Genomic DNA, 18,268 nt, shown 5'->3' with positions numbered 1-18,268 from the left:
TCTCTCCGGTACCTCGGTATTATTTTTTCAACACGAGCTTATTTTCCTCTTTCAAACATTTCAACAGGCTGGGCGACTAACGAGACACAGCGCGTTTCAAATCATCACCATGAAAGAGAAGAGAATATATCAGCGGTACAAGAGAGAGAAAGAGAGTGTTGAGACTAATGGGTGCTAGTCGCAGAAGCTGAAGCGGCCGAATTAGGGCCTTTGGTGCGCAACGTGACTGTTGTGACCGCCTCGCCAGCTGGATCCTTGTGGTACTTCACCTCGACATTCTGCGGTAAGCTCGCTTTGTCCTCTTTCTGACCAAGAAAATCAGCCTGGCCGTGGAATTCGACTTGCCCGTCTTTTGTAGAACTGTAGTTGACTTTACTGTGGCCGTTAGCAGGCTCCCTCTTGACGAATGTTAGTGGTTTCTCATTGTCGAGTAAGAAAGTTTCGTCCTTCTCGCAGTCCTTACGCCCTGCCTGCCTCTTTCGCCGAACCATCCTCATCGATGTTGTGGACAATGGCGAAAGCACCGTGACCGAAGGAATACCGCGTCGCTTCATGACAGTCTCTGCAGAGAAGAAGAGGTTGTTGGGCGACGTCTTGAAACTGATCTTCGCCTTTGGTTTCCCCCCGCCTGGCTTTACGTCCTTGGGGTTGAGCGTCAAGGCAATGCCCTGCGGCTCCTGCTGCTGTTCTGAGGCGGGGTTTGGCGGTGCAGGGTCGGTCGTGCTCGCGCTGCTGCCTGTAATTCTGTCGGTCGTTTTGGTGAGTGAGGCCGAAGCGGCCACATTAGCGGTCACGGCGCCCTTGATCTCTGCCCGTTTCTCCAGACGAGGTTCATGCGGCGCTGTGAAGAATCTTGCGCTGTCCTCTGAAGGGGAGACGAGCACTTTTCCGCTTTGCTCCGCGCTGTAAGGGTTGACTGGAAGCAGCAAAGGCTTATTCTCCTGGCCATCATCTGGGTAGGTGCTGGACCTCTTGGTAAGCGAAGACTCCTTTGCGGAAGTTTGCAGGTCCCGATCTGCTGAAGGCATAAGCCCAAAGGGGACATCGATGCTTCTCTTAGCCGGGTTGGGAGGTTGCTTCGAGTTGCCAATTTGACCTGCGAGTGGTAAAAACATTGTTAATGTCGTAGCTGCCTGCATCCCGGGGTGATTGAGCGTATCGACCACTTTGCTTTGACCTTTGCCGAAACCTTTCCCGAGAACACCTAAGCCTTTGCCGACGAGATTTCCCATCTTTTTCAGCCCCTTTAAGCTACTTCCACTTATGCGAGCCCGCTTGACCATGGCCGGGTCTTTACCTTCCTTGTCTCTTGCATTTTTCACGTCCATCACTGGAAGAAGAGGCGTATGTTCTGTTTCAGCTTCTGTCGCTGGTAGGGGCGTGACCTTGTTTGTTCTCGTCTTTCCTGTCTTCTTATAAACTGCCGGCGCCGTCTTCTGAGGCGTCGGGGTCGTTGAAGGAGGAATAGGGGGAGAATGCGGAGTCGGAGACGTGGGCTGAGCTGTCTCAGGTGCAGCCTCTGTGCCAGGCTTCCAGATAGCATTTTTCACCTCGACGCCGGCGGGGTAGAGGAACGAAGCGGTGAGAAGGGCCTGAGCCTTCTTATCGTTCAAAGCGTCGACGAGCTTGTTAATCACCTTTCCAACTCCCGCACCAATCCTACCAAATCCATTGCTGACCATTTTTGCCGCACCACGAATGTTACCTTTTGCCCTTTTCTGCAGTCGAATCTCGTCCCTATCTCCGTCCAGCGGAAGTCCACGCTTCAAAAGGGTACCTTGGACGATTGATTGAGTCGGATTGCGCTCTGAGAGAGGGTGCATGACCTTGCTCAGCGTCATGGCTGTAGGCCGTCCGCGCAATGTGTTCTGGTCGGTCCTCTCTGAGACTTCACCACCTTGCTGGTCGTTCATCAACATTGCTCGGTCTTCCATGGTTTTGCTTCCTCCAAGAGGAGCGGTCGTCCTTTCTCCTCGGCAGACTTCCTCAGGGTCACCATGATCACCGTACTCTTGTGTAGCGGGATAGAGGATGGCGTAAGATTTCATAGAGGTACTGCCCAGCGCCGGCGAAATATTGTCGAGGTATTCAAGAACGTCTTTCAACATCGCATCCTGCCCCTGCGAGTGTTGAAATGGCATGTCATCCAGCGTAAGGGACCTAGCCTTGACGGTGATCGGCTGGACACCTTTAACGGATTGCGCTGTTGACATAGGTGCTGGAATGGGTACAGGATGGTGGAGAAGATGCGCGTCGACGAGGGGAAGCAATTTCTTATTGATGTCGTCGTCGCGAGTCAGCCAACGATGTACGACAAGGCCAGAGAGGACGCCCAAGTTGAGTAGAGCAGCCGCGCTTGTCTTTGTAAGCTTACTCTTGGGCTTAAAGTACTTCAACTCTTTTGATTCGGCGGCGGTGACAATTGTCTTCAGATCCTCCTTTGGTGGCTTGACGTCATTCCGTTTCGTGCTCGATGTCTCAGCCTCTCCTGAACTTCCTGTTCCCTCCTCCGAGCTCCAATCAATCAAGTCGTGGGATGAGGATGGATCGTCGAGGCCACGCTTTGCCACAGTAGCAATAAGACCCCCTTTGTTTTCGAGAACACCAGTCTTGTAGATATCCTTCGCAAGCTCCTTGTCGCTTGCCTGGGCAATAATAGCCTCCTTCACTGCCACTCTGTGAGACATGTGGTGCTTGACCAATTTGTCGGCAAAGAATCCTAGAGCACCGCCGAAGGACAGGATGGCAAGGCCCTTTGCAAACGGTGCTGGTCGAATGTGAGTGCGGTGGACTTTACCATTGGGTAGAATTTGCCTCTTATCGTATTCAAGCTGCTGCGCTTGGTCTTCGCTCCTTTGTGAGATCCGGACTTCACAGGAGGATTGCTTGCCGCTTTCATCATCGTCGATATGTGCACCTCGATGATTTTGCTTTACGTAATAGCCGGCTTCTATGTGCTTCAGGAAATCTTCTCCGACCTCATCTCCATAAGGCAGATACTCCTTAATCAGACGTCGTGTGGTGTCGTCGTCGTCGTCGTCGAACACAAAGTCGCCTCCCGTAGTATCGAGAAGTGCTCCGTCGTTCTGAAGAGACCAGGGCACAAGGACGGCAATCAAGCGACCCTCGTCTTCAACCACAGGCATTTCTCTCTTTGCCTTGCTTTGGCTCTGAGCATCGACCTTTGCCTTGGCTTGGCTTTGAGCATCGGCCTTTGCCTTCTCCTCCTGGGCTCTGAGCACGGCCAGCCTAGCCTTGACTCGTTCATGCTCAGGGTCGGGCATCGCCTGGACGGTGTTAAAGAGCGTCATGCCGGCATTGGGAAGGTAAGAAATGCCGACAACGAGACCGGAAATGGCAATCAACCGCTTAAAGGCCTGCATTTGTGCCGGCGCGTTGACAGGCATAGGGCTGCGCTTCTGCAGAGGGTCGGATCTGGCGGTCTTTGCCGCCGCTGCTCTTCCGTCGCCGTTCCAAGGCTCGATTTTCAGGTCAAAGTTGGGGCTCCGGAGAAGGAGAGGAAAGGACAAGTCGATGCTTTGCGGTTCTCGCTTGCCCTTAGTAATGGCTGGAGATGGCGCGGAGGTTGTGACCGTAGCTCCATTCGGAGAAGCAGCCGGCAATGATGCACCTACTTTGGCAGCCGGCTGGGGTCCGGCATTTTTGCCGTTGGGTGGTACCGGTGGCTTGCCAGTTGGCGCAGGCTTCTGCTTTGCCGCGTCTTTGCTGTTATTGTGAGACTCCAGATGTTCATGATGATGACCGTGGACTTCTTGAGGCTCGGGTTGGGAAGGCACGTTAGTCGGTGGACTTGACGCGGCCGCAGCACTGGCGCGAGCAGCAGCAGCAGCTTCAAGGCGGGCGAGTTCCTCTCTTTCCTTCTTTTTCGCTCGCATTTGGTCCAGCGTCTGTGCAGTCGAGATCGTCTGTTGCGAAAGAGAAAGAAGAAAAAAACGAGTAAAAAGTTTATCAGCACCAAATTCTCCCTTGTCCTCCCACAGACACAAAGAAAGGTCGATGGCTACGTACGGATGCAATGGCATACGGATAGAAGGTAAGTAACCCTGCGATGGCCCCGCCGAGCCCCAAGCGATCCTCAAACGAAAGATTCTTGAGAAACCGCCCAATTGGCTTGACGAAACGACGCTCTACTACTTCGCCGTCCGAGGTATTGGCAGGCGAACTCTCATGCTCAAGCGCCTCGTCCTCCGAGGCTGTCCGGTCGAAGAGAAGGACAAGCGGGCGAGGAGTCTCGTACGTGGGTGGAGCGTCGCCGACACATGGCTCGCGCTGGTACAGAAGCACGTTGAAGACACGCTGATGCTGGTCATGGCCATGGCAACGACTCGTCACTTGCTCCTCCGACAGTCCGCCCACGATGTCATCTGGGCGTGAAAGGGGAAGCGCGACGACTGTGCTGGTCGAAATGAGAATATGGGCCAGTGCATTAATGACGCCGACGAGTCCCAACGGCTTCATTTTGAAGGCGTCGAGGACAATGGCTGATGCTGGAGCAGATTCAGTTGGTGTCACAGTCTCGTCCCCTGCCGGGCCAGCCAGCCAGGGAGAGACGACAAGTGAAGAGACAGAGAAGAGACGAGACGAGACGAGACGAGACGAAAGCAACAGGCTCGTCGTCAGAGGGATGAGAGGCAAGATGAAAAGAGCTGCTAGTTGGGGGGTTGAGGGTGAACTAGGAGAGAGAGAGAGTCAATCCACTCTGAAGTGCCTTATAGGACTAAAGGCATGCGCATTGGGGCTTCGAATCGGCTGAAGGGAAGGGCGATAAGGAGTGACGCCCCGGCTAGGCACGCGGCCCACTGTGCCCGGGGCGTGCTACGCGTACACGCTCCGTGTGGCGAAGAGGCGTCGTGGTGCTCCTGCCTGCCATAATCTGGCACAAATGCAACAGCTTGATTTGGCTAAAGAGCCAGATGGGGCTTAGAAGGCGCAGGTGACATCACTATTTATTTATGTTGCACGGTGAGCGTTTTACAGCTTCGAGGCTGTGCGAGAAAACACGGGCGGGTCGGACCATTCCGGTTTCCGTTTCTGGACAGAGATAGGGGCCCCATCAGTACAGGTGTTTCGGATGAAACGAAGAAAGGGAGAGAGGGGCACGGGCTGGAACGTACCTCAAAGAATGCCGTGATACCCTCTCTGATGTTATCGCCGTCGTAGAGCGCCTTGCTCCGCTCGCCATCAAAGCTCTTTATCGCGGCCTCGTCGATACCGTGAGGCTCTTTGCCCGCGTCTCGAGCGAGGTTGAGCCCCTCCTTTGTGACCATGACGGCATCGGGGCTGTTTTTCACAATCTTGGCTGCCCATCGGAGTGCCTCGGCCTCAATTATCGCTTGACCTGACTCGATTGACTCGGACTTGTCCACATTGACGACGGCATTGACAAAGCCAAAGCGCTCATAAGCAGTCTGTGCGCTCATGTGCTCGCCCACGAGCAGCATCTCGGCGGCACGTTGCTGTGTGTAGAGTGAAGCGTGTACACACGAGTATCAGTTGCAGTGCTCCCTCAAAATGACGCCAATGGCAGTACTCACATGACCAGCAATTTGAGGGATGCGAGGAATGCCTCCCATGGCTGCCACGACGCCCCGGGCCACCTCAGGCAGGCCGAAGAGAGAGCGTGATGTAGCCAGGACGAGATCACAGTTGAGCTAGTAGGAGGAGAAGAGCAGCAGGTGAGTGGGGCAGCATTTCACTCAGCTCGGTCGCGCAAATGACACGTAGTGTGCACTCACTACAAGCTCGGTACCACCGCCCATTGCGACGCCATCAACGGCGGCAATGATGGGCTTGGAGCAGCGTCTCGTGCTGATGCTACCGAACCCACCACTCTTGATCCTCTTGAGCTGCGCCGACAGCGTCTTGTCACCCCCTGCCTCTTCCTCGACATCATCGTCGCGATCTGCCGCCTCCATGAAACTCCTCAAGTCCTGAGCGAGGGGGGAAAGGACCTCTGCTCAGCAAATGATGCCCTGCTCTGCCTCGCACGACGACGACGACGACAGGCTACTCACCTGGCCAGCACAGAATCCACGGCCGTTGCCCGTGAGGACGAGGACCCAGAGCTGCTGCGTCTGCTCGAACCAATCGAGCGTCTTTCTCATGTCCTGCTCCATGTCGAATGACATGGCGTTGAGTGCCTTTGGCCGGTTCATCTTGAGCATCAGGACCTTGGGAGCGGGGAGCGAGAGGATCAGGTGCTCGCCCACGCTGGGCAGCGTCAGCTGCGAGGTAGACGGCATGGCTACTGCTGGTGTGAAGCCGCAGAGATGATGGACTGGAGTGGGAAAAGGGGTAGGGTAGGGTGAAGAGGGGCAGAGAGAGGGTGGGGAAAGCCGAGCAAGCGGCTCGAGCCTTGGCGACGGCGGAGGAGCATTAAAGGCGGGGTCATTTCCTCGCAATGTCGCGTCCGGCTACTTTTCTGGGTCCGTCGTCCGAGGCATTAGTTCAACCATGTGGACCTGTCTGGAGAGACGTCGGGCCGGGAAAAGCTAGGTCAGTGCGCCACCTCCACATGCACACGAGAAGGTAGGGAGGAAGAATTTAGCGGGAAAAAAAAAGGAAGAAAGAGGGTCTGGCTAGCCATTGCCACCACCACCACCAGCTTTCGATCAGTACTGGAACCCCACCATCCGCCATGACAACAACGATGACAACGAAGCAAAAGGCCGTTGTGCTGCCCAAGGAGTTTGGCACCAACGAGATCCAGGAGCGGGACATCTACGCGGCAAAGGAGGGCGAGGTCCTCATCAAGATCACGTCGACGGCCATCAACCCCGTCGACTGGAAGATGCGCGACTGGAACGTCTTTGTGCCCTCGTACCCCGTCATCTGCGGCTCCGACGCTGCGGGCGAGGTCGTGTCGCTGGGCCCCGCCTACAAGGGCTTCAACAAGGGCGACCGCGTCTTTTTCCAGGGAAGGATCGCCGTGCAGGAGTCGGCCACGTTCCAGCAGTACTGCACCATGCCTGGCGATCTCGTCGCCAAGACGCCGTCGAACATCACCGACGACGAGGCGGCGGGCATCAGCCTGGCGAGTATGGCCGTCGTCACTGCGTTTTACCACGACGACTGCGGGCGGCCCATCGCGCCGTGTCCCTGGGAGGCTGGGGGCGACAGCGCAGCGCGTGGCAAGGCCATCATCATCCTCGGCGGCTCCTCGAGCGTGGGCCAGTACGCGATCCAGCTCGCGCGCCTCTCTGGCTTCGACACGATTGTCACCAATGCTTCGTCCAAGCACGCCGAGTATCTCAAGTCCCTTGGCGCCACCCACGTTCTCGACCGGACGACCGCCTCGGCCGAGGAGCTCGCGAGCGCCGCCCTGGCCGGCGGCCACCGCCTCCACTTTCTCTTTGACGCAATCAGCAACGACGAGACGCAGCTGTTTGGCGTAAAGGTGCTGCAGGCGGCCTACAAGACGTCGCAGGACGCAGACAGCCAGAAGCTCGTCTCGGTTCTCGGCAAAAAGGACGAGGCGCTGGCGCTGGCGGCGGCGCAGGAGCCCCACGTCGCCGTCTTCCCCGTCTATGGCATTGGCTCCTACCCGGCGATTCGGCCGCTGGCGGCGCCGTTCATGCAGGCCCTCTCGGGCGAGCAGGGATGGATCGCAAAGGGCCTCTTCAAGCCAAACAAGCCCCACGTCGTCGAGGGCGGACTCGGGGCCATCAACGAGGCCCTTGCCCTCAACAAAAAGGGCGTCAGCGGCGTCAAAGTCGTCGTGCGACCCCAGGAGTAGTCATCAAGCCGTCTTAATGCTCATCGTCTGTTTTTCATCATTGTCATCTAGAAGTCATCTAAGAGAGAAGAGATAGTAGAGAAGTGTCCATGATGGCTGTGGTAGAGTAGAAGCGGTGAAGGGCGAGGCTGGTCAGTGAATGTAAGATGAGTAGTGTACAGATATGAAAAAGAGGCGAGGATACACAAAACGGGAGAGGGATACTAGCGGAGAACACGAAAGGTCAGCGCCAGGCAGAGTTCGTCGCAGCCGTGTTCGTAGTCGTCGTTGAGAGGCTCCGCCGGTTGGCAGAGACGGTGCTGGTGCTGGAGGCGGTGGAGTCGTCGCCCGGGGCCTTCTTCGGCGGGCTGCTGCCTGCGCTCGTCCTGCTGAGCCGGGAGGCAACAAACGAGGGGGGACCAGAGGCCACCCGCGCGGCCGATGATCCTGCTGTGTCTTCCGTCGGGCTCGGCGACGAGCGCTGCTGCTGAGACGAGGCTAGTCGGTGGCCTGGCTTCCACGAGGAGGGTGCTGCAGGCGGGAGGTCTAGCCAGGCAAGCGTGTCAGTGCATGTTTAAAAGGGAAAGGGAAGAAGTTCTAGAGCAACTCACGGCTTCGACGGCGGTTGTAAGGGCTCGCACGGAGGCTTCCACCACTGGTGGATCGAAAGCTGACGGGAGGCGAGGAGCTCGCGTCTCGCTCGAGGCGAGCGTCGCCGTCCCGGTTGGTGAGAAGATCAGAGAGCGGCGCGCGTGCCGCCCTCGACGAGGACACGGCTTCGTCATCGCCACCGTCGTCCGACAGCGACGAAGGCTCGGCGCCCGCTGCCAGCGAGGAAGAGGTGCGCTTCGTCAAAAAGTTGCGGTCAAAGATGGAGCTTTTGCTCTTCTTGCTGGCGCCGCCCGCCGCGCGATCGCCAACGTCCTCCCACTCGGCACCCGAGCTCGTCTCGCCCGAGGCATCCCCCTCGGCGCTGATGGCTGCCACGCGCTTGGCAGAGACACGAGCGGCGGAAGAGGATGTAGGCTGAGCAAAGCGAGGCGCAGACGCGCCCGACGTCCTCCGCATCGGGCCCGCAGCAGTAGACGACGAGAGCGAAGAAGAGGCCGATGACGACGACCAGGGGTGCGACGACGATGTTGACGACGACGAAGAAGACATCCGACGGGGCGAGGCGCTTCTCCGGCCCTCCAAGGATCCTTCGCCCGCTTCGTCGGCCCACCGGAAGCTCTTTTTCGCCGCGGCCGGCGGCATGGCTGGGACGGCATCCTCTCGCGACAGGCTGCCGCGACTGCGAGGTGCTACTACTGTCGACTTGCGCCCGCCCTGGCTTGCCAGCAGGCTGGTGCGACCGCGGCCCGCCACACTGCTCGATCTCGGCCTTCGTGGACTGGCCACGAGGTGCTGCAGGCGGCTGCTCACGAGGCCCGACGCAGAGGACGGTGCCATCTGTGCGGCGGCAGGTACGATGGAGCTCCTCTTGACCCGGCCACCATGGGAGGGCATCGCTGCATTGGCAGGCGTGAGTGAGGCACGGGAACTGCGTGGTGCAGCCGCAAACTTCCTGCGCTGGGCGTCACTCGGCGCTTGCTTGGTGGAACGTCCTGCGATGCTGTTGAAGACACCGTCATTGGCGTGTGCAGCAGCAAGCAGATGCTTGGAGAGCGTGTCGAGCTCGTCTGTAGACGCATTACCAGCGCCGACCTTGTACGTGAGCTCGCCAGCTGCTTCTTTCAACGTCACAGTGGACCTCGCAGCCAGGCCGACCAGGTCTCTGGTCCGACCTGCGACGGCACCGTAAGCGGCCTGCATCGCCTCGAACTTCATCTTGGCTCGCTGCGTCTCGACGTCGGCCACCATGGCCTGTCCCAGGTTCCTGATCGTCTCCGCTGCTGCGTCGTCGAGCTTGGCGTTCCTGGAAGCGGCCATGATGATGCCGTGCTGCATCTGTATGCTGCTGTCCAGGCTCGATGCGCCACGGAGCAGGTTCTGATCGGCAACGATGGCCTCGTCTGGCGCGGCCAGGCCCGCCACGATGTCTCGCTCGCTCTCCAGATCGCTGGGAACGTCGTGCGAGTGCGCCTTGTAGCCAGCAATCTCGGCGTCGAGCTGCTCCATCCTCTCTCGCAACGGCGCAAGCCGGATCTGGGCTGCCAGGAGCTGCGCCTCAAAGTGCGCCTTCTCCTCGACGACCTTCTTGACATTTGCGGTGCTCTGCTGCATCTTGGCCTTGACCTCTTCGACCTCCTTTGCCACATCTGCCTTTCTCCGTCGCTCGGCAGCCGTCTCGATGGCATTGCCTGCATTTGCCTTGAGCTCGGCAATCTCCTGGCGCAGCTCCTGGATCACCTGGACATACTGGCCAACGTGGCGGTCGACATTGAGCAGGTTCTTGGACACCTTTGTGCGGATGTTCTTGGCCTGGTTGGCGTACTTGAGCGTGTTGTGCGTCTCGTCGTAGTGGGCGCTCGACGGGCTGACACAGACAATCATGACCGTCTTGCAGTTGCCGCCGAGGGAGAACTTGAGGAGCCGGGTGAGCTTGCTGTTGCGGTAGGGAATGTGGCGGCCCTTTTGGCCCCCCGACTGGCAGAGGGCATTGATGCAGTTGCCCAGCGCGAGGAGGCTCTTGTTGATGTTGGCGCCCTCCTTCATGCGCTGGCCGTTGTTGCGCGTCGCCGAGGCGCGCTCGGAGCCGGCGAGGTCGATGATGTTGAGCGAGGCGCTCGTCGTCTCCATGATCGTGTCGGCTGTCCGAGGCCGCTGGGTGACGTTGATCTGGAGCACGGCGTGGCTGCGCGAGCTGACGGCGTTCGCCTCGGTCGGGCTCATCGTCCGGCGCAGGTTGCCTTCCTGGATCATCTCCAGCACCTCCTCGGGGCTGGCGGGCACGTGCTCGGTGATGCCGACCACGCTGATCTTGTTGACGGCATCCTCGCGCAGAAGCAGGCCCTGGCCTGGCGGTGTTGGCTGCGGACTGAGGAGGTCTCTGATCATCTCGTTGTAGATCTCGAGGTACGAGAGCCGGACGTGGACCTCGCTCTCCTCGCGCGAGTCCTCGATGCGCCGGTAGAGCTCCTTCATCGTGAGGAAGATGACGCCAGGATCTTCCTGAGTGCCACTGATTGTATGCGTCTTTCCACAGCCGGTAGCCTTTGTATGCGTGTCAGTCAAGTCAGTCTATCTCGTCCGACTGGCTCGCTGCCTGCAGCTACCACTCACTCCGTAGGCAAAGACGCTGGCATTGAAGCCGTTGAGAATGCCGTCGAGCAGCGGCTTCGTCGTGTTCTCAAACACCATCTCCTGGCCACACGTGTCGTCAAAGACCTTGTCAAACGCATAGCGCACGTCCTTTGGCTTCTTTGCCCCCGTGCCATAGCCACCCGAGGCCGTGGCATACAGCTTGCTGAGTGGGTTGTTGTCCGGCGGGTCAAAGATGAGCACCTTGTCGTCGACGGGCGAGATGATTGGGCGGAGAAAGTTGGTCCTCAGCGAGGGTGCACGGCCGTTGCTGCCGTTTGTGACAGCCATTCGTGCCGTAGGGGCCGCGCCGAGGCCGCCGTCGCCCAGAAAGGGCAGCTGGTTGTCCTGCGGCGCCAGCATCGCAGCCTCCTTGGGGCTGAAGGGCCGGATGCGGACTGCCGTGCAAGTCAGTGATTATGAAACATACACATCTCTGTCGTGTCGCATGGCAAACTCACCAGCCACCTCGATGGAAGCCTCGGCCATGGTGGCTTGCGGCGACTCTTTCGTAAAGGCAAAGAGAGGTTCGGTTCAACTTGCGGCTCTAGATATGAAAGCTCAGCGTCATCAGCGTTGCTCCTCGATGCTTCTCCCTGGCTCTCGCGCTGTCCAGTCGTCCAGTCGTGCGCCAGTCTTGGTCGCAGTCGCCAAAGCTGGTCCAGTCCAGTCTGGAAAAGGAAAGTCGTCCGTGACACAAACCGACCAAGCGGAGGTGGACATTCAAACAAACACGGGCCCGGGCGCAATTTTGGAGCGCGCGTTTTGACACGTGCCCCACCCAGTCTGATTCGAGAGCACCGTCACGGATCATGATCACTGGTGAAAATGACGATGACGATGACGACAATGATGTTATTGATGATAATCACACTGATGACGGTAACAGAGGTATGGCTCAGATGATGCCCTGCGCTCGGAGCAAGTTAATGTACATGAATGCTAGTCTCCTCCCCCTCTCTGTGCCGATCCACCCCGGATCCTTTCGCTGGCTGTTTGGCAGCTCTTGCGCCTCGCCCTCCGGTGGCACCACTACCTCGCTCCACAGATCGGCCGAGGGCTGCGTCGCAGACAGCGTATCAGAGGGGACCACGCCAGCAGAGTTTGTCGGCGCAAGGAGGTAGGCCGGGAAGATGCTGCGCAACTGAGAAGTCAGAAGCGGCGAAGTCGGGGGAAGCGCATTCAGAGGAAGGTACTCTGCCTGATATACTCAAAGTCAGCTCATGGATGATGATAAGAAGTTGGATTGGACGCAAAGACACACCTCTAGAAGGGCACCTGCGCTCCTGGTCCCACCATGCATGACGAGGCCCAAACGAATCTTCCACTCGCCCCTGTTCTCGGACGCCAAGCTGCCTTCCATGGAGGGAAGCTCCCATGTTGCGCCTTCCACGACCAGGGCCGCTCCACGCTGCATCCAGGCGCCGGGACCAGCACTCGGAGACGTCGAAGAGACGCCATCGCCGAGCGACGGTGCGCCAAGGGCCGGAGGTAGGTTGAGGCTGGTGAGCAGCATAGGAAAAGACGAGGCGGCAGCAAAGAGCGTGAAGCGTGTTGTTGGTGTGGGCTCCGTCGCAGTGCCATTCTCTTCCTTCGACATGCCTTGCACTGGAGCATCTGACATCTCGACATCGCTTGGCTGATCCCCGACGACGACAATCTCTCCACTCGCTCCATTTTCGGCTTCTGGCGCTGCCTTGACTGCTGCTGTTGCTGCCTCGTCCTTCACCTCTGCTTTGCCATCTTCGCCTACAACCGGAGCATTTGGGATCTCCGTGTTCAGCCCTACGCCTCCGTTCTTCGCCAATAGCCCGGCATGACTTGATCTGGCCTCGTTGAGCAAGGTTGCCCTCGTAGGCCTCTCGGGATCCTCGACGAGAACAAAGACGTCGTTGGGAAAGTCGCTGATGGTGACTTGATACATGAGCTTCGTCCGTCTCGCAGCTCCCTGCTCTGGTGTCTGACTCGCACCATTCTCCCCCTCTCCTTCGACTTGCCCGCGTCGGGACTTGTCATCGTCGAGCGTCGAGCGCAGAAGGCGGATGGAGAGGGACCACGATGAGACGCGCACGGCCTGGTGCGCTGCCTGGAGATGCGCCTGGAGCGACGGGTAGGAGGAAGACGTTACGTGTGGCAAGTGAGCTGCCGCAGTGACGCCCATGGCTGTGGCTGAAGAGTTGGTACTCTCGCTATCGCTGCCTGCCCATGCGTCGCTCAGATCACCAGCTGATGGTTGCCCCCCCTCACTCGCGCCATTTCAGGAAGATGTCTGCTTTAGACACTCAGCTCGGGAAACGGAACACGTGTGCGTGTGGAAGGGGGACAAGGCCAATTTTTTTTTTTGGAGAGGAAATTTGGGCGCGCAAGTTCTTCCAGCCTTGTTGCGCACGGGGGAATCGACAAGCATGGCAGACTCTGGCTCCGACTCTGGCTCGCACGCCTCCTCTTTTGACGCCGCAGACGACCAGGACTGGGCGGACTGGGTCGACGAGGAGGGCGGAGTCGACGTGCACGGCGCTGGGCAGGGCGAAGGGGGTTTTTCGTCGGCGGCGCGCACGCGCACTGCCTTTCATGCGCTCTTCGCAGACGACGATGGAGCACTGAGGTCGTTTGGCACGGCGAGGGAGGCGCTCGAGGACGCCAAGGGGCGAGGGTGCGATTTTGTGACTGTGGTCAGGAGGCTTCGATTAGATCCTCTACAGGTCATTCGGCTCCTCAATTACCTCCGAAGACATGCAGGGAGCGTCAAGCCAGACCACATTAGCGGACTCAAGGGCGACGAAAAGTACCTCAACGACGACGAGGAGCTTAAGCCGGTGCCAGGGTTCGAGAACGACGGCCTCCTGCAGATCGACTTTGATGACCTCGACGTGGAACTGGGGGGAGAGGGACAGACAGAGGAGCAGTCGCAAATCGCCGAACTCCAATCGGAGCTCCAGGCTGCTCGACTGGCCTTTGAGGACTTGCGGCAAAAGTACGCTGAATCCCTGCACATGGACCATCACATCGCCGAGCAGCACTCCTCCTCCTCCTCTTCGGCGCGTGGAGCTGAATCAGAGGCCCCGAAAGCAAAGCGGGACGACGACAGCCACTATTTCACCTCGTATGCGTCGCACGAGATCCACCAGACGATGATCGCGGACAAGGTCCGTACGCTGTCCTATGCCAAGTTCCTCCTCTCGCCGGCAAATGCCCATCTGATTCGTGGCAAGACGGTGATGGACGTCGGCTGTGGAAGCGGCATCCTCAGCCTGTTTGCTGCGCGGGCCGGTGCCCGCCAGGTCATTGCCATTGACGCTTCCGATGTGGCCAAGCGAGCACGGGAGAACGTGGAGCGCAACGGCATGCAGGGCATCATCAAGGTGCACCAGGGCAAGATCGAGGAGCTGGACGCGGAGCTGGCCGAGCACAGAGGAAAGGTCGACCTCATCGTGTCGGAGTGGATGGGCTACTTTCTCCTGTACGAGTCCATGCTGCCGTCTGTCCTCTACGCGCGAGACGCCTACCTGGCAAAGGACGGCGTCCTGGCGCCGTCGCACACCCGCATGATCCTGTCTGCCGTCTCCGCGTGCGACATTATCAAGGAACGCATGACGTTCTGGGACAACGTCTACGGATTTGAGCTGGCGGGCATGCGCAAGGGCCTGGCCGACGAAGCGTGGACGGAGTGTCTGCAGCCCAATGAGATTGCCACCTCGACGTCGACGTTGCTCGACCTCGCGCACCACACGATGCGGACGCAGCAGCCCCGCTTTGAGGCGCCCTTTATCCTCGAGGTTCACTCGTCGGCCGCCGGTGCAGAGGCCGGCAAGGCCGTCGAGATCCAGGCGTTTGCGAGCTGGTTCGACACCTGGTTCACCACCGATGGCTGCCCACACCCGCCACCGGGCCAGCAGGGCGACATGAAGGGCGGACAGGAGCTCGAAGGGCTGCCGCCCGTCGAGGTGCGCTGCCCAGGCGAGGCCGAAGTGCGTGGCCTGACGGACCTGCAGCGCGACGCAATCGTCGCACGCGCTTCCGACTCGCAGGAGGACAAGGCCGGCGAGACGGTCAGCTTCACGACGGGCCCGCAGGGCTTGGCGACGCACTGGAAGCAGACGCTCTTTGTCCTCAAGGAGCCGATTCTCGCCAAACCGGGCGCGCGAATCGTCGGGACGCTGCGGTCGACGCCGAGCGTGGACAACTCGCGCGAACTCGACGTCGAGATCCACTATGCCGTCCGAGAGGAGGCCAGTGAAGGAAGCGATGCAAAGAAAAAGGTAGAGGCAATGACGGTGCAGCTCTTTGCTGTCCGATAAGAACATCATTCCATCCTTGCCATCACCATCAGAGAAGAGTCCTATTCCAATATTATTTGTGCAAACTAGTCAAGAGGGACAAACAGCAACGGGGTGGAAGAGAATAAGACAAAGATGAAGTATCGACGAAGGGTTTCCTATCGCTTCCTGCGCTTGTTCGCCTTGGGTCTTGACGACGCAGAAGAAGACGGACCAGCTCCATAGTCCATGTCGCCAAAGCGGTCCCACGTCTTTTCATCCTCCTGCACCTGCGTTTCGTCCCAGACGGCGGCAGCGGCAGTGGCGCCGGGCGTGGGTCTGGGCCTGACAGCCTTTTGCTCGTCGTCCTGCCACTCTCGCTTGGCACCACTGGCAGAGACAAAGGAGTCGAGGACATTGCCCGAGGATCCCCACTGCGACTCCGTTGCCGCGGGCGCCGGTTCAAACAGGGGGACCTTAGGCTGCAGCTGCTGCAGCTGCTCAGCCTGCGAGAGGGCGCCCGTGCTGCCCGACTCCACGGCCTCGTGTCCATAAGCCGACTTTTTCCAGAAGCTGTTTCGTTTCCATCTTCAGTCAGTCTTCAGCCTCCCTTACATCGACAAAAGCAACTACTCACATGGGCTTGTGCGTCTTGAGGGCGCCCCGAATGGGCTTCGCAAAAGCGCCCAAATTCTTTGCCCGCTCCTTGTCCTCGTCATTATCACGATCGTAGTAGTACCAGCACTCGAGCGGGTTGCCGCTCGCATCTTTGCCGGCCCGCTGGATGATTCCAAAGCAGTCTCGCGTCTGCAGCACCTCTTCCAGCCGTTCTCGCCACGCTTTCCGCTGGTAGAGCTCCAGCACCCGCTCTCGCTCCTCTTTCGAGGGGAGCGCATTGGCACCAGGTTGATCACCAGTTGGAGCGCCAGGGATCTGTTCCCCTTTCATGACGCTGTGCCAGTCAGCGTCGTTGGGCAGCTGCCATCCTTGCAAAGCTGAGCCAGGCGAGAGAATCTTGAGATGTTCCAAGTGTCGACCCTCGGTGCCCACCTCGCCCCGGAGCAGGCCGGGAGTGCTGCTCAAGACGGAGCGGACAGCCTCAGTGGCTGAGATCGTTGCGGTGCGATGGAAGACGATGGCACCCGCAAGCAGGCCTTCGAGGTCATAGGTCTGGGCGAGGGTGCTCACAAGGGTGCGGATGTGAGTCTGAAGCGGAGCCAAGGGCGTCATCGACAGCGCCGTCAGCGTCTTTTCGGTGCCGTCCTGCTGCTGCTGCTGTGATGGTGTGCGAGAACGAGGCGTAGATGCTCTGCTGGTTGGTCGCGACGTCGGACGAGCTGCGAACTGCACCCTCTTGAGTTTGACCTTGAGTCCCGTGCCCGGTGGCCTGGCCGCCTTCTTCTTCTTGGGCGACGGGCTCGGAGTCATGTTGTCCTCCTCGGAGCTCTCTTCGTCTTCGCTACCGTCCTCGTCTTCTCCCTTGTCGTCCTCGTCGACGTCCTCGTCGCGCTCTTCGTCGTCATCAAGATCGACGGCGTCATCGTCCCCTCCCATCTGCTCGATCCTGACCACAGCGAGAGCTTGGCTGGCCTCTTCGGCGCTTGGTCTGCGATGCATGCGCGCCGCACGTCGGTCGAGGGTGGGTGACGAAGGTGAAGGAGAAGAAGCGCCGCCCTCGTCGTCATCGTCATCCTCGTCTTCGTCACTGCCCTTCCCCCCTCGCACCAACCGCGAAGGCTTTCTGAAGGCGGTGCTACTCGAAGGGTGGACTGGCGACGAGCTCTGCGTCTCAAAGGGTGCGGGAGAGGACGTCGGCGGGCTGGGAGGCGCTCCAAGCGGTCGCTTCTCCGTTCTCGCCACGAAGCGGCGCTCGACATGCGTCTTGGGGGGAGGAGAAGGCGAGCGCGACGCGTGCAGCACAAGCTTGGCGTCGACTTGCGACTCGGCACCAAGACCGTCCTCAACAGGTGCGTTGGTCGATACTTCGCCCAATGGGGCACGCGCAAACGGTGTTGTGGTGACGTTTGCTCGGGTTGCTGTGCCCAGCGTCGGCCTAGACTCTTGAGACGCAACCTTCTTCATCGGCACAGCTTCGTCGACCTTCGACAGATTCTCCTTGTCCACCTCGGCGATTGAGGAGGCACTGCTGCTGGAGCTGCCAACCTTTGTCCTTTGCGGCTGCTTTCCTCGCCCGACAAAGCGGCACTTTGTGCCAAAGAAATCAACCTCTGTTTCCCCCGACTTGATGCGAATCACCTGCCCGCCTCGTCTCCGCTTCCCATCGATGATCAATCCATTCTGCCCGATGATTTTCACGACCCAGGACCCCGACTTGCCATCGTCTGTCCTGGTCGGGGCAAAGGGCAAAAAGAAGAAGACGGCGTGGTTCCTCGAGACGTGACGCGCCGTGTTGGGGAGCGAGACGCGCTGGTGGGGCAGCGAGCCGAGGCCCGTCATCGAGGGAAGGTCATCCTGCGTCTGGCTCGTCTCCTCGCCTGCCTTGCACCGACCGACTAGGAGCGCGACGGAAGAGTGGCCCACGAGCTCCTGCTGGCCATCCGACGCCGTCACAAGGCCGATGGCATCGTCATGGTGCCAGTTCGCAACAGTCGTCGACCGTCTTGCCTGTCCAGGTTTGGTGGGAGACGCTCCTGGGGCAAGAGCAGCCACCTGCGCCATCGTCGTAGCTTCCGCTCTTTGTCTTTTCAATAGATCGAGCAAAGTTGTCGCTCAACGCCCTTGGCTTCTCGAAACTGATGGCGTCTTGGTAAAGTCGAGCCCGGCTCTCTCTGGGCCTGATTTTTGTCCTTCGTGTTGGTCTCGTGTGACGCGACGCGGCACGCGCCTACAACTTCAAAAGTGCAGCTCCAAATGCACCCATTCCTACAGCGACCGATCACTATTCTCTCTCTCTCCATCATGCCGATGCCCATTACGCCCTCGAGACCTGTGGGCGGCTCTTCCTTCTCTACGACGCCCGCAATGTCGGGCGCAGGGGCTGGCAACGAGAACCTGAGCTCGGCGTTGCTCGCCGCTT

General features: G+C 59.2%; 7 protein-coding genes across 7 annotated transcripts; 2 read left to right on the top strand and 5 right to left on the bottom strand.

The window, feature by feature from the left end:
* Nucleotides 1-164: 164 nt before the first annotated feature.
* Nucleotides 165-4,479, bottom strand: FA10DRAFT_283865 (hypothetical protein; the record flags this gene model as incomplete). The annotated part of the gene is made up of 2 exons (XM_025523876.1): nucleotides 165-3,926; nucleotides 4,030-4,479. The coding sequence occupies 2 exons, from the start codon at nucleotides 4,477-4,479 to the stop codon at nucleotides 165-167; spliced, it is 4,212 nt and encodes a 1,403-aa protein (XP_025381470.1).
* A 256-nt stretch (nucleotides 4,480-4,735) lies between these two features.
* FA10DRAFT_44646 (ClpP/crotonase) lies at nucleotides 4,736-6,460 on the bottom strand. The gene is made up of 5 exons (XM_025525493.1): nucleotides 6,036-6,460; nucleotides 5,757-5,951; nucleotides 5,556-5,672; nucleotides 5,136-5,477; nucleotides 4,736-5,052 (listed from the first exon to the last, which is right to left on the bottom strand). The coding sequence occupies exons 1-5, from the start codon at nucleotides 6,261-6,263 to the stop codon at nucleotides 4,993-4,995; spliced, it is 942 nt and encodes a 313-aa protein (XP_025381469.1). The 5' UTR covers nucleotides 6,264-6,460; the 3' UTR covers nucleotides 4,736-4,992.
* FA10DRAFT_264824 (GroES-like protein) lies at nucleotides 6,385-7,914 on the top strand. Its single transcript, XM_025520808.1, has one exon. The coding sequence runs from the start codon at nucleotides 6,671-6,673 to the stop codon at nucleotides 7,754-7,756; it is 1,086 nt and encodes a 361-aa protein (XP_025381468.1). The 5' UTR covers nucleotides 6,385-6,670; the 3' UTR covers nucleotides 7,757-7,914.
* On the bottom strand, nucleotides 7,775-11,682 carry FA10DRAFT_299566 (kinesin-domain-containing protein). The gene is made up of 4 exons (XM_025524739.1): nucleotides 11,437-11,682; nucleotides 10,958-11,373; nucleotides 8,347-10,888; nucleotides 7,775-8,281 (listed from the first exon to the last, which is right to left on the bottom strand). Exons 1-4 carry the CDS (start codon nucleotides 11,462-11,464, stop codon nucleotides 7,980-7,982), a joined length of 3,288 nt encoding a protein of 1,095 aa, XP_025381467.1. The 5' UTR covers nucleotides 11,465-11,682; the 3' UTR covers nucleotides 7,775-7,979.
* Nucleotides 11,683-11,813: 131 nt separating this feature from the next.
* On the bottom strand, nucleotides 11,814-13,222 carry FA10DRAFT_299565 (hypothetical protein). Its single transcript, XM_025524738.1, has 2 exons — nucleotides 12,240-13,222; nucleotides 11,814-12,176 (listed from the first exon to the last, which is right to left on the bottom strand). Exons 1-2 carry the CDS (start codon nucleotides 13,134-13,136, stop codon nucleotides 11,874-11,876), a joined length of 1,200 nt encoding a protein of 399 aa, XP_025381466.1. The 5' UTR covers nucleotides 13,137-13,222; the 3' UTR covers nucleotides 11,814-11,873.
* A 116-nt stretch (nucleotides 13,223-13,338) lies between these two features.
* On the top strand, nucleotides 13,339-15,345 carry FA10DRAFT_264821 (S-adenosyl-L-methionine-dependent methyltransferase). Its single transcript, XM_025520807.1, has one exon. The coding sequence runs from the start codon at nucleotides 13,381-13,383 to the stop codon at nucleotides 15,271-15,273; it is 1,893 nt and encodes a 630-aa protein (XP_025381465.1). The 5' UTR covers nucleotides 13,339-13,380; the 3' UTR covers nucleotides 15,274-15,345.
* On the bottom strand, nucleotides 15,296-18,039 carry FA10DRAFT_264820 (hypothetical protein). Its single transcript, XM_025520806.1, has 2 exons — nucleotides 15,869-18,039; nucleotides 15,296-15,804 (listed from the first exon to the last, which is right to left on the bottom strand). The coding sequence occupies exons 1-2, from the start codon at nucleotides 17,908-17,910 to the stop codon at nucleotides 15,411-15,413; spliced, it is 2,436 nt and encodes an 811-aa protein (XP_025381464.1). The 5' UTR covers nucleotides 17,911-18,039; the 3' UTR covers nucleotides 15,296-15,410.
* Between the last annotated feature and the right edge of the window lie 229 nt (nucleotides 18,040-18,268).

Source organism: Acaromyces ingoldii, assembly GCF_003144295.1.
Source record: "Acaromyces ingoldii strain MCA 4198 unplaced genomic scaffold FA10scaffold_1, whole genome shotgun sequence".
NCBI classification, from domain to species: Eukaryota; Fungi; Basidiomycota; class Exobasidiomycetes; order Exobasidiales; family Cryptobasidiaceae; genus Acaromyces; species Acaromyces ingoldii.
Note: the sequence above shows the minus strand (reverse complement) of the source record. Positions and strands in the feature narration are given on the sequence as shown.